The following is a 12,687-nucleotide window of genomic DNA, read 5'->3' as shown; positions in this document are numbered from 1 at the left end:
GAAGCGCGGCCTGGTGCGGGGCGACAGCGGCCCGGGGACGCTCGCGGGGATCTTCCCCCGCCGGGTGGAAAGAGGCCGGGGCCCTTCGGGCAGAACTGTCGCTCCCCGCTGCCCTTCTCCGCACCGCCTGCGGCTCCGGGGCGGGGACCGGACCCGGGCAGCGCTTTGCCTTCCTCTGTGGGGTCTCGGGTCGATCCCGACGACGATTCTTCCAAGCGGGACGTCGGCTGCCCGGTCCCCGGCTTTACCCGTGGCGGGGTCGGGCGCTGCGCGGGGTGGCTTGGATGTGGCTGACCCACCTCAGACCGGTGGTTGGGCTGGATGATCCCCGGACGTCCGGTCCAGCCCCACGTCTCGGCTCTGTGCCGGGTGCGGGTGCGCCGCCAGTTTGTGAAGGGCCGTAGGGTGCTTTCAGGGTTTTCTTCAGGCTCCCTTCTTGTCATCCTGCTGCTTTGTTTACCGTGTCGAGACGGGCCGAGCGCTAGGCCTGTGTGAAGCAGCTAAGATTGGCTGCCCTCCCTGCCCGGGCTCCCAGGTGCGGCTGGGCAGGGGGTGATCCCTACTGCCCCGTGCTGCACGGGGGGCTCTGCATGCGCCTCCCTGCCTCCCCCTGGGTTCCCCACCCGGACCAGTTCTGGCTCTTTAAGGAACCCCCCCCCCCAAGAAAAGCCCCGTGCTTGCTGCTTCTGTCAGTGGGGGCAATCCCCCGTGCCCTGTGCCACATGGGGGGCTCTGCATGAGCCCCCTAAACCCCCGGGGGCCACTGCAGGAGCAGTGAGTCTTGGCTTTTCTCCATGTTTTTTCTTAAAGGGCCAGAGCTGGCTCAGATGGGGCAGCCACGGAGGGGCTGGGGTGCGTCAGGAGGTTCATGCACAGCCCCCCATGCAGCCTGGGGCAGTGGGGGGCAGCAGGGATTGCCCCCTTCCTGGCAGCACCCGGTGAGCACTGGGCCTTTTTTGTTAAATTACTGGGAACTGGGGCGGGTGGGGCAGCCATGGGTGGGGTCTGGGGGAGCGGATGGGGGTTAGGGGTCCCCCAATGGTCCCTTCCCCCCCTCCCCCTCCCCTAGTACTTACCAGCTCAGGGTGGCTGCAGCTCCCTGCTGCAGCCACCGTGGACTGCCCAAATCATCAAAGCTCTCTGAATTTTTTCTGAAGATTTGGAGAGCTTTGAATCGATTCAGACCTTTAAACTGGTCCCCTGATTCGATTCAGATTCGGAGGTTTGGCCACCCAAAGCTTCACACGGCCTTACTGAGCTGATGTTCTTAGTGGACTGTCCATAATGAGTCCCAAATCCCTTTTGTTTCTGGTAACAGCTAATGCAGAATCTGTTAGGTACAGTTTGGGTTATTTTTGCCCATGTGCATCGCTTCCCACTTACCTACACTGAACTTCATCTGCCACTATAGAGATGCCACTATATGAGCCAGGTGTGTACGCAGAGTACCATAGAGGCACTGAGTGCTACTCTGCAGTGTTTCCTGGGGTTGTAGCTATCTCTAGAGTGTTGTTTCTCTCTCCTAGTTCTGACTCTGGGGAGGAGAGACGCAGCTGGAAAAAGAAGACAAGCAAGAGCAGAGACGAGCACCACAAAAGCCAAAAGAAACATGGCTCTCGGTCACGAGATCGTCCCTCCAGTTCAGACTCAGAAGGAGAGAGAGAAAAGAGGAGAGGCCGCAGCAGGGACAGGAGAAGGAAGAGATCCAGCTCCAGGTCTTCGGTGTCCTCTGTCACATCTCCCTCTCCCTCACGTTCCCAGAGCTCCAGGGAGGACTCGGGGCAGCAGCTGAGCCTTAAGGAGCGTCTGAGGTTGAAGGAAGAAAAGAAGCAACAGGCTGCACTGATGAAAGCTTTGGAGACGCCTGAGGAAAAGAGGGCCCGGCGGCTGGCGAAGAAGGAGGCCAAGGAGAGGAAAAAACGTGAGAAGATGGGATGGGGCGAGGAGTACATGGGTTACACCAACACCGACAACCCCTTTGGGGACAACAACCTGCTAGGCACCTTCATCTGGAGCAAGGTGAGTTCTTATTTCAGACTCAGCCAGCTGTGGGGTGCTGGAGAAATGGGGTTGCCTTCCCATCATCAGATAATTGGGTCTCAGCTGCCACCCAAGGCAAAGTTCAGTTTGAGTGAGTTACCCAAATTGTGTAAGGATAAGAGAGGACAAAGGTGTGACAGCAAAAGCTGCTCCAGGCCCTGCAGGAGGTGCCCTCCCTTGTACCTGCACTTGCCTTCTTGGAATCCTTGCTCAAGCCATTTGGCCTTCTGTTAACGACCTTTCTCTGCAGTTGGGGGCAGCTGCTTTTGCAGTCCCATAGCCATGTTTCAGGGTCACATGCCTTGGGTTACAGACAATGGAACGAGCTAACCCACAGCTGCCAGTAGGGCCGTACAAAACTTAGTCCCTGCTTCAATTTGGTGCAGGTTTGGCCCAATTCTGTGGCTGAATCCAGATCGAATCAGAGGACTGTTAATGTCTCTGAATCAAATCAGAGCCCTCCGAATTGATTCGGGGAGATTCAGACATAGAGACAGCTTTGAATGTGTTTTCTATGTACCTCTAGGTAGCAGGGACTCGTGAATTCTGTGATGCTGGGGCGCATGGAGCATCCCGCAGAAAAGCAAGGGACTCCCAGCGCGCTCAGCAGCAGACCCAGAAGTGGACCAGAAGCACTTCCAGTCCACTAACCGGTCTGCTGGGGAGCGTGCTAGGCCCTACCCCCATACCTCCCCAGTTCAGTGACTGGTGCCTCCTGGGTCTGGGAGGGCACCCGGGGTTCCCCTGCAGCCAGTCGCCAAGATGGGAGGGCATGGGGAGGCCTCCCAGTTCATTCCCCAGCAGACCTGGAAGTGGACTGGAAGTAGTTGTCTCCTATGGGACACTCCATGCGTCCCAACATCACAGTGATTACAAGTTGTGCCTGCTACCTCAAGGTATGTAGAAAAAAACTTTTAGAGCTGTGTCTATGTCCAAATCACTGATTCTCTGAACCAGCATCGAATCTTTAGATTCAGATATGGCCAAATCGAGTCACTGTCCCTGGTTCAGGCTGAATCTGAATCCGAATTGAACAGGGCCCGCTTCGCACACCCCTAGCTGCCAGTTAATGCACTTATTATCACCTGAAATCAAGGGGAGATTTCTGTATATTCAAACTTGAAGCTAAATTTGCGGTGCCTGCCAGCTAGTTCAACCTCAGTTCTAGTTCAGTAGCAACTTCTCTGGGAGGCAGCAGGAGCTAAATTCTTCCATAGCCTGTTGGGGAGTTGGGCGCGGGGGTCTGCTGTTGAAGGGTATGTATGGCAGGTACTGAATGCTCTGTGTGGAAGCCTGTTAGGAGTTGGCAGCTGTCAGATGGCAGCTGAGAGGTCTTTTGAGGGACATGGGGCTCCACACATCCTCTTAATGCATGAATGCTTTCAGGCCCTGGAGAAAAAAGGGATCAGCCACCTGGAAGAGAAGGACCTGAAGGAGAGAAACAAACAAATCCAGGAGGACAATCGCCTGGAACTGCAGAAGGTAAGTACTCCCTCTGGTTCCCAGCGCCTGCTCTCATGGACCTCCAGCTATCCCAACTCAGGACGAGACCAAGCAGAGTCCATGAGGGATTGAGTGCTGGGCTCTGTTTAAAGTACTGTCTGAGTTCCTGTTCTCAGATCAGCACTGTGGGGAGCAGCGGCCCTGGTCTCTGCTCCATACCAGCTTCCCCCTCTGCTGAGTAGGTGAAGCAGCTGCGCTTGGAGCGGGAGCGGGAAAAGGCGATGCGTGAGCAGGAGCTGGAGATGCTGCAACGGGAGAAGGAGGCAGAGCACTTCAAAACCTGGGAGGAGCAAGAGGACAACTTCCACCTCCAGCAGGCCAAGCTGCGGTAAGCAGGCACCAGTGGCTCAGCTGTGGGAAGGGCTGGTGGAGGGTCCAGGCACCCAGTGCTCACCCTGGACCTCCTGTCATGTGCAGATCAAAGATCCGGATCCGGGATGGCCGTGCCAAGCCTATTGACCTGCTGGCCAAGTACATCAGTGCAGAGGACGATGACCTAGCAGTAGAGATGCATGAGCCTTACACTTTCCTGAATGGCCTGACGGTATCTGACATGGAGGATCTTTTAGAGGATATCCAGGTACCTGCTCTGTGGGGAGCACAGACAAGCACCCTCCTTCCTGGTCCATCCCTCCTCACCTTCTGCCACCAGGGCTTCATGTTCTGCTGATGAGGTTGGGAGCTGCTGATGCTTCCTCCTTTCCTTTACCCACAGCTTCAGTCCCAACTTGCACTCATCCTTTCACCTGCATAGTAGTCAATAGAACAGCAGCACCAGCAGGGGCCAACAGCCTGATGCAGACAGCAGCGAAGGACAGACCCCTGACTTCCGTATGCTCCTTAATTGCAGGTTTACATGGAGCTGGAGCAAGGCAAGAATGTGGATTTCTGGAGGGACATGACCATTATCACTGAGGATGAGATCTCCAAGCTGAGGAAACTGGAGGCTTCTGGGAAGGGACCAGGTGAGAGGGCAGGAATAGCTGCCTGCCAGAACTCACAGGTTAGGGGCAGGCAATTATTTTGGGTGGAGGACCACTTACTGTGTTTTGGCAAGCTGTCAAGGGCTTGGGTAGCCCTGCTCCTTGATAGGTGCCCCACCCCTGGTGGCCGTCTTGGGACTGGAAGTCCCACCCCCTAAACCCGAACCTTTGCCACCAGAAGTCACTCCCCTTGTCCCTGGAAATACTCCTTTCAGCAAGGGGTTTTGCCATCTCAGAACCAGAAAAATATCGACTTCTAAAAATCAAACATCTAGAGCAGCCATGTCCAACATACGGCCAGCAGGCCACCATGTGACCCACCAAGCCATTTTCTGTGGCCCAAGGTCCCTCACTGAGGACAGGCAGGTGGGGGAGGGGAGGGGAGCTGCTCCTCACTGCGGGGCCGGGCTTGCGCGACCTCCCACATCACGTGAGCTGGGTCCTGTTGCCACTCCGAGGGCTGCACGTCGTGGGGTTGCCCTGGCTGCACCTGATGGGACGAGTTGAGGACAGCGCCCGCTTTTACTCATCTCCGGCTTGGCCCCTTGCCCCCGGCATCCTGTCCACCTCCTAGGACCTGCCGGGCTCAGTGGCTGTGGGGCGGGAACGGGGTGCAGTGCCCAGCACAGGCAGCCAGCAGGACAGCCCCAGGGGGGCCTCAGCAGGCGGGGTCCTGGCGTGACCTCTGCGGGGTGAGGTGGTGGAAGCCGGTGTCTGCCGGGCCTCGCGCTCCAGGCTCGCAGTGCTGAGCCCACTGGGGCTGTGTGCACAGGCGGCCAGGCACCATGATGAGCAGGGCCATGCGGGCGGGTGAGTGAGGGGCTGCGGTGCAGCAGCTACCTCGCTCCGGCCCCCCTTGGACTGCACTGCTCAGGGCTGGGAGGGGGGAATTGTTGCTCCCTGCGACTGGGCTGGGCACTGCTTTCCTGCTGCAGCGGCTGCCTGTGCCCTCCTGGGGGCCATTTGCCTTCACTGCAGGGAAACACGGAGGAGCGGAGCCTCCCTGGGCAGACCAGGCCTGAGACCCTGCCAGGCTGGGAACCAGCTTCGCTCCCGCAGTTCCACTGTCCCCCATCTTGCGCGTTGGCTTGTCCCCAGCCACATCTGCCTGAGCAATGCCAAGACTTTGGGCAGTGGTGTTGCTGGTGTGGGCAAGGCCTGGGGAAGCAGTGGCATAGGTGGCCCCTTGGCCTGCGTGAGAGCACTGTTTACATCAGTTTGGTTACATATTTTAACACGGCTGTCAAATATCTTCTGGGGCTGCCTTCAAGTGGTGGTCATAGTAGGCAGAAGGGGGGCCCCAGCTGTTGGGATGGCTGGTCCAAGACATCATTTGCTATAGTTTGTCACTAGCTGAGCACAGCTGGGGGTTTATGCCAGCTTTGCCTTATTTCAGGCTTGTCCAACATACAGCCCATGGGGTGATAAAATATGAATATGGCTCGCCGGCCCACTGGGTGATAAAAAGTTCATGATCCAGCCCCACATTCAAAAAGGTTGGACACCCCTGATCTACAACATTCATTCATTTGTTTTCAAAAAATATTTTTGTCCTGATTTACATATGTTTGTGTAGTATACACAGAGGTGATTTGCACAATAGCTTAAAATGAAGTCTTACTCTTGCATACTGTGTGGGGTTGGGGGCCATGTGGGGTGGGTATAGGTTTGTGGGGGGCTGTGGGGTGTGGGGAGGATGTGTATGTGGCGGTTTAGTGGGGGTGGGGTGAGGGAGCATGTGGGTGCGTGTGTGGGTATGGGGTTTGTAGGGAGGAAGGCTGGAGTGTGTGAGTGTAGGGGTCTGCATAGATGGCAGTGCAAAGGCAGGGTGTGTGTACATGTGTAGGGTGACGGTGGGTGTGGGACTCTCCCTATAAACACACATGCCCCTCCCACTCCTGGCCCTGAGATACTGGTGCAGCCCCGTGCTCCCACAGTCTGGCAGTTTCAGCCCAGGGAAGCAGTGAAAGCCAAGGCAGGCAGAGGCTTCTGGTTGGGGGGGCGGGGCTGGGTTGGACCAGACTTGCTCTTGAGTCCTGCTGGCTTCCCCTGGGTCCTATTGCCCTGGCTACTGTCATCTGACAGGCAGCCAGGAGCAGATAAGTTAATTTTCTCAACTTTTTAGGTACCCCATGGGCCGGATAGAACAGCTTGGCAAGCTGGATACAGCCCGCGGGCTGTATTTTTCCCTCCCCTGGGTTAGGAGGAGCTAATGCAGACTTCGCTGCTCTCCCTGCCCTTCAAGACAGAGTTCAGGACAAGCCTGGGCAGGCACAGGCCAAGCTTACATCAGACAAGGCTTTGTGGTGAGAGCAGCACAGCATGGACCATGGGCCCCCTGCCCATGAATAACAAAATCTTGGCATGCTCCAACTTGGCAGTGGCATATCTCAGCCTGGCTTCCTCTGCAGTCAGGCAGGGAGCACACAATCCTGGAGGACTGGGCTCGTGGGCACCCCCACTCTCCTAGCTACAGTTCGGGGTCCCATGCCTATTGGACCTGGGAGACACTAACCCTTTCATGTCCCTGTGGCAGGAGAGCGTCGAGAAGGAGTCAACGCCTCTGTCAGCTCAGATGTGCAGTCTGTATTCAAGGGGAAGACGTACAACCAGCTGCAAGCTCTCTACCAAGGCATTGAGGGCAAGATCCGGGCAGGTGGGCCCAACCTAGACATTGGCTACTGGGAAAGCCTGTTGCAGCAGCTCAAGGCGTATATGGCCCGGGCCAGGTAAGGGTATAGCTGGTGGGAACTGGTTGGGCAAATGGGGCAGCTTTGGGTAGGTGACACAACCACGAAGTTGGACAGCTTTCCAAGCCCAGAAGTGGCACAGCTCCTGCCAACTGGCTGCAGATTGCGTCCTTTCTTGGCAGGGGGGTGGAAGGGGTGGTTTGCACTCCAAGTCATCCCGACTGGGCAGGAGGAAGCATTCAGCCTGTGGTGCAGAGGGATCGGTCCAGATACTGTGGATGACAAAGGCAGGTGTCATTGAATCCCCTCCTTCTCTCTGAATGGAGAAGTTCCTGCTGCCTGATACTGAGCCCCTTTTTTGGCTGGGAGGGGACCTGAGCTCGGAGCCAAAGTGCTTTACGTTACTACAGTCTCATGCGAGTGGTACTGGACTGGAGTGGGTGGGCACCTATTCTGTCAGGCCTGCATCAGGAGCAATTCAACATCTGCTGGTAACTGCTTCCTTGCAGGCTGCGGGAGAGACACCAGGATGTGCTGCGCCAGAAGCTGTACAAGCTGAAGCAGGAGCAGGGTGTGGAGAGTGAGCCACTCTTCCCCATCCTCAAGAAGGACCCATCTTCCCCCAGTGACAGGTACGTTTCTTTCTTATGTAAGTTACCCTGTTAGCTTTCTATGATGCCTTTGGTCCCTAAGGTGCAGCATGGGCCAGCAGTCAGCACATGGGGCTCAGAGAAGGCCCCTCTGTTCAGTGCCTGCCACTGCTCCTGCCCTACCTTGACACCTGTTTCCTGATTTGTGAGGCATGCCAACAGAATGGGGTGGCCTGAATAAAACAGCCAGAGCTCCAGGGGCAGGAACAAGGGACCAAGGGCAAGTCTGAAGGGCTGTGAGGGGGCTGCTGATCCTTGAAGGCTGAGCTGTCCTCTCAGGGTCTGGTGTTGGGACAGACTGACTCAGTGCTGGTGCCTCAACTATACTGTGTGCCTGAGGGGGTCCATCAGGCATATGTAGCCCCAGTGCAGATGTCCAGCCCTTGAATGTTGCTAATATTCCTTTGCGCTTCCCTTGTTGACAAAGGCTTCGTGCCCCTGTGTAGTGAAAGGCCCTATCCAATGTCCCTGAGCCAGGGAGATTTTGCGTCCAGGCAGTACAGCTGAAGTGGCTACAGGAGCTGTTGCAGTGGAGCACTGCAGGGCAGGTTCTCTTCTCTCACACTTGGAGAGTCCTTTACCAAGGATTCTCATTCCTCTGGGGTCAGGAAGTCCCCTACCATTTGGGAGAACCCAGGGCCTAGCAATTATTGGGAATGAAGGGGGAGTGCTGGTATGTAGGCTGCAATAAGCTTCCCCTTCTCCTTGGCTCTGCTGCCCCTACACCCCTTGCACAGCACTAGTTTCTTTCCTGAGGATCGCAGAAAAGAAGCTAATGTGCTAGGGGTCCCCTGATGTTCAGTATCTGCCATCCCTGCGAGAACTATCCTGCAAGGTGCTCCCAGCCTTCCACAGGGAAACCTTAGCGCACCGGGCCCTTCCCGTCTTGCTCCAGAAGCTGTGGGCTGCACTGGCCAAGGAATGTCCATTTTTAAGAGAGGCAGATGCGTCAGTCAGCCCATGGCTGCTTCCCTGCTTTGAGATCTCTGCAGTGTAGGTCACAACATGGTTTTGCTCAGGATTAAACTGAGATATCAGTGGCCTTAGGATGGCTTTAGGAATAGCCATGCTTGTGCGGTGCTTGGGGCTGGTTTGGCCTCTGTGGCCTGCGGCTGCCATAGGGTAACTTGATGACACCCCCAGTTGATGGCTGTGGAGTAGGTCTGGGGTGTGTCCAGCAGAGGGCAGCACTGAGGCATCCGTCCTCTGTCTCCAACTCCTGGAGTACAGCCCTTGAATGTGGTCTGGCTGATCGCCCCTGCTGTCACAATGAAGTGTCTAGGGCAGGGACTCCTGAACTAGGAGACACAAATCCCATGGAGCCACTGATTACCCCATGTGCCCACGGTTAATGGGACAGGGCACCAGCTGTCCCCTGTCCCACAATGAGAGCTACATCAGGGAGCTTGTCCCTGACTGAAGTTGCTAAGTCATGCTGGGTTTGCTTTTGCTTCCCGCAGGGTAGGAGCAGTCTTGCTTGCTTACCCTGAGCAGGGAGATGTGGGGAGCCCTGCACATGAGCAGCAGCGAGCATGTGCAGGGGTTGCAGGTAATAGCCCTACTGCAACTGGGGGCCATGGCTGGAAAACGTTTAGGAATCATGGGGGCTGGGACTCTCCCAGCGCCCATCTGTGTCACCTATCTCCTCTGCCTTGTAGGCCTGACCCAGAAGAGACCACCTCAGTGCAGCCTGGCCCCTCCTCAGAGCCTGCGGAAGAGGCTGAGACGGAGGCCAAGGGGGATGGGGAGGGGGAAGCAGTGCTCATGGAAGAGGACCTGATCCAGCAGAGTCTGGATGACTACGATGCCGGAAAGTACAGCCCAAGGCTGCTGGGCTCCAATGAGCTGCCCTTTGATGCTCATGTTGTGGAGGCAGAGGAGGACCTTCAGCGCCTGCTGCTCCTGAGGCAGCAGCTCCAGGTCACAGGTAGGAAGTGCCTGGTTGGTTCATGCCCAAGGGCCAGCTGGGCTTGGAGCTTCCACGGCTTTGAGGAGAGCTGGGTTGGGGTTGTTCACGCCTCAGGGTCTGCCCCAGGAAGCACAAAACAAGAGGCTCTGGGAGAGCAGCTTCTGGAAGCATGTTGTGCGCAGTGGTCATAGAATCCTAGAAAATTGGGTTGGAAGGGACCTCAGGAGGTCATCTAGTCCAATTCCTTGCGCAAAGCAGGGCCATTCCCAACTAGATCATTTCAACCTGGGCTTTGTTGAGTGGGGCCTTAAAAACCTCCAAGGGTGGAGATTCCACTACCTCTTTAGGTAACTTGTTCTAGTGCTTTACCACCCTCCTAATAAGAGAGTTTTCCCAATATTGAACCTCAACTTCCCTTGCTGCAACTTAAGACCATTGCTCCTTGTTCTGTCATCTGTCACCACTGAGAACAAGTCCAGCTCCACCTTCTTTGGAACCCCTCTTCAGGTAGTTGAAGGCTGCTATTAAATCCCCCCCCCAGCCTTTACTTCCACAAACTAAATAAACCCAGTTCCCTCCATTGCTAGGACCCAAACACTAGGGGTCCGGGAAAAGTCTGGCAGTAGCTTGCTTGAGGTGGTGTAATACAACATTTAACAAAGCCCAGTGCTCAGCCCAGGTCTGAAGGCGTGGTGGGTTTGGGTGATCACAGATTCACAAAAGTTTAGGGCTGGAAAGGACCTCATGAAATCATCAGGTCCAGCCCCTCTGCTCTGGGCAGGAAAGGCTGCTGAGATGCACCTGGAGTGTTCCTGGCATGCTGGGTGTTGGAGAGCTCTCACCAGGTTATTGCCTGTGAGCTTTGTCAGTCCCTCAGCCAGCGCCATCCTCTTGGAGCCTGACCTACAGTCCAAGGAGATGGCCCCAACCTCCCTCTTCTTGGTGGTGCCATGAGGCGGGGTTCACTAGCGCAGCTGCTGGTATGTGGATGAGGCCTTGACCAGTGGAAAAGTGGTCCCTCTGTCCTTGGCATGACTCTCAGCAGCTCCCACTAAAGCAGCTGTTAGAGAGAGAGGCGCTAGGCCCTCATTCCTCTCTGTAGTGTCTGGGGTGCTGCTGGTCCTGTCCCCACTCTGAGCCTCTCCCTGACTCGGGTCTTGACCTTTCCCCACAGGAGATGCCAGCGAGAGCGCGGAGGATATCTTCTTCCGCAAGGCCAAGGAGGGCATGGGTGCCGACGAGGCTCAGTTTAGCGTGGAGATGCCCCTGACAGGCAAGGCCTACCTGTGGGCTGACAAGTACCGGCCCCGCAAACCCCGCTTCTTCAACCGGGTGCACACAGGCTTTGAGTGGAACAAATACAACCAAACTCACTATGACTTTGACAACCCCCCACCGAAGATTGTCCAGGGCTACAAGTTCAACATCTTCTACCCTGACCTGATTGACAAGCGCTCTACGCCCGAATACTTCTTAGAGGCCTGCCAGGACAACAAGGACTTTGCCATCCTGCGCTTCCACGCCGGCCCCCCCTATGAGGACATTGCCTTCAAGATTGTCAACCGCGAGTGGGAGTACTCCCACCGCCACGGCTTCCGCTGCCAGTTTGCCAACGGTATTTTCCAGCTCTGGTTCCACTTCAAGCGCTACCGCTACCGCAGATGAAGGAGCTAAGCTGGGCACTTGGCCAGGCTCTCCCTGTTGCTGCTGGACCCTATGGGGCAAGGAGTACAGAGCCCCTAGCCTGTCCCTTCTCTGATGTCTCTTGCGCTAAGGGGTACCATTTCCTTGGCGTTTGTCTGTGCCCTGTGCCACTTGGACATTCCCCACCGCCCGGCCCTGAGGCTGGGCTCTAGTGGATCAGTATGGTGTATCTCTCTGGAGGCAGGGGTCCTCTCCTCCCCCTTGGGAGGAGGTTTTAAGTGGTTCTAGTGTGGGATCTTGGGATGGGTGAGTCTGGAGTGACTCATCCAGCAAATTAAACCTATATTCTCTGAAGTGCCTGGTTATGTTTGTATTTGGTGTGGTGTGGTGTGGTTGTGTGCACAGGACCAGCCAGGAGAGCCCGAGGCTGGCCTGTAGGGTAAGGGTGGACAGTCTTTTGGGGGGCTAGAGTGCAGTTTGGGGAATTCTGGTGAGCTGTTGCAAGGAGGCAATGCAAATTAATCCTGCCTAGCCCATCCACACTGCACCCACCGCCAGGAGCACCAGATGGAGTAGATGGGTGGGTGTGGTCTCCATAGAGACTAGCCTGGGACCCCAAGGGCAGGGCATGCTCTGCTGGGTGGATGAGATGGGGCTGTGGGTGGGCAGTGCCAGGATCATGGGGTGGTGACAGCACGGGGCCAGAACCCAGAGCAGAGCTGCAGTCTGCTCCCTGCACATCTCTGCCCTGGGCCCCAGCCCCATGCTGTCACTGCCACATGATCCTGGCCCCACCTTCCCATCCCACTCCCAGATGCTATTCCCCACCTGCCTGCAGCCCCATCCCATCCGCCCAGCTGACCAAATCCTGCCCATGGGGGACACAGCCAGTCTCCGTGGAGACCCTGCCTGCCGGCTTCATCTGTTGCCTCTGCTCCCAGGGTCCCAGGGGGTGCTGGGCCTACCCTGTGTTGCTCTCTGTGGTGGTACGGCTGCCTGCGGGGTCTCGGGCCTGCCCCTCCACTCCCTGGGAATGATACATGCCCGTGGGCAAGCAGGGGCCTCGGCAAGGGACACAGTGAGGAAGGGAGTATGCAGAGGAGTTTGGCTGCTCGGCAAGTGCAGCTGGCAGGCTGTGGGTGCTTCACGCCTCCTGCCTCTGCCTCCGCTTCTGCCGCCATGGCAATGGGTGTAGGGCAGATGAGCCAGGGTGCCCAGGAAGCAGGGCTGGGTCTGGTGGTGGCAGCAAGACTGGCAGCGGCAGCTGG

General features: G+C 56.8%; 1 protein-coding gene across 1 annotated transcript; it reads left to right on the top strand.

Annotated features, from left to right (window-relative positions):
• The first annotated feature begins 1,398 nt into the window (after nucleotides 1-1,398).
• On the top strand, nucleotides 1,399-11,773 carry CACTIN (cactin, spliceosome C complex subunit). The gene is made up of 9 exons (XM_019550607.1): nucleotides 1,399-2,019; nucleotides 3,427-3,522; nucleotides 3,726-3,871; nucleotides 3,961-4,123; nucleotides 4,394-4,508; nucleotides 7,063-7,255; nucleotides 7,726-7,848; nucleotides 9,525-9,793; nucleotides 10,950-11,773. The coding sequence occupies exons 1-9, from the start codon at nucleotides 1,414-1,416 to the stop codon at nucleotides 11,438-11,440; spliced, it is 2,202 nt and encodes a 733-aa protein (XP_019406152.1). The 5' UTR covers nucleotides 1,399-1,413; the 3' UTR covers nucleotides 11,441-11,773.
• Nucleotides 11,774-12,687: the final 914 nt, after the last annotated feature.

The sequence above is a fragment of the Crocodylus porosus genome, unplaced genomic scaffold, assembly GCF_001723895.1.
Source record: "Crocodylus porosus isolate Cpor-Errol unplaced genomic scaffold, CroPor_comp1, whole genome shotgun sequence".
NCBI classification, from domain to species: domain Eukaryota; kingdom Metazoa; phylum Chordata; order Crocodylia; family Crocodylidae; genus Crocodylus; species Crocodylus porosus.
Note: the sequence above shows the minus strand (reverse complement) of the source record. Positions and strands in the feature narration are given on the sequence as shown.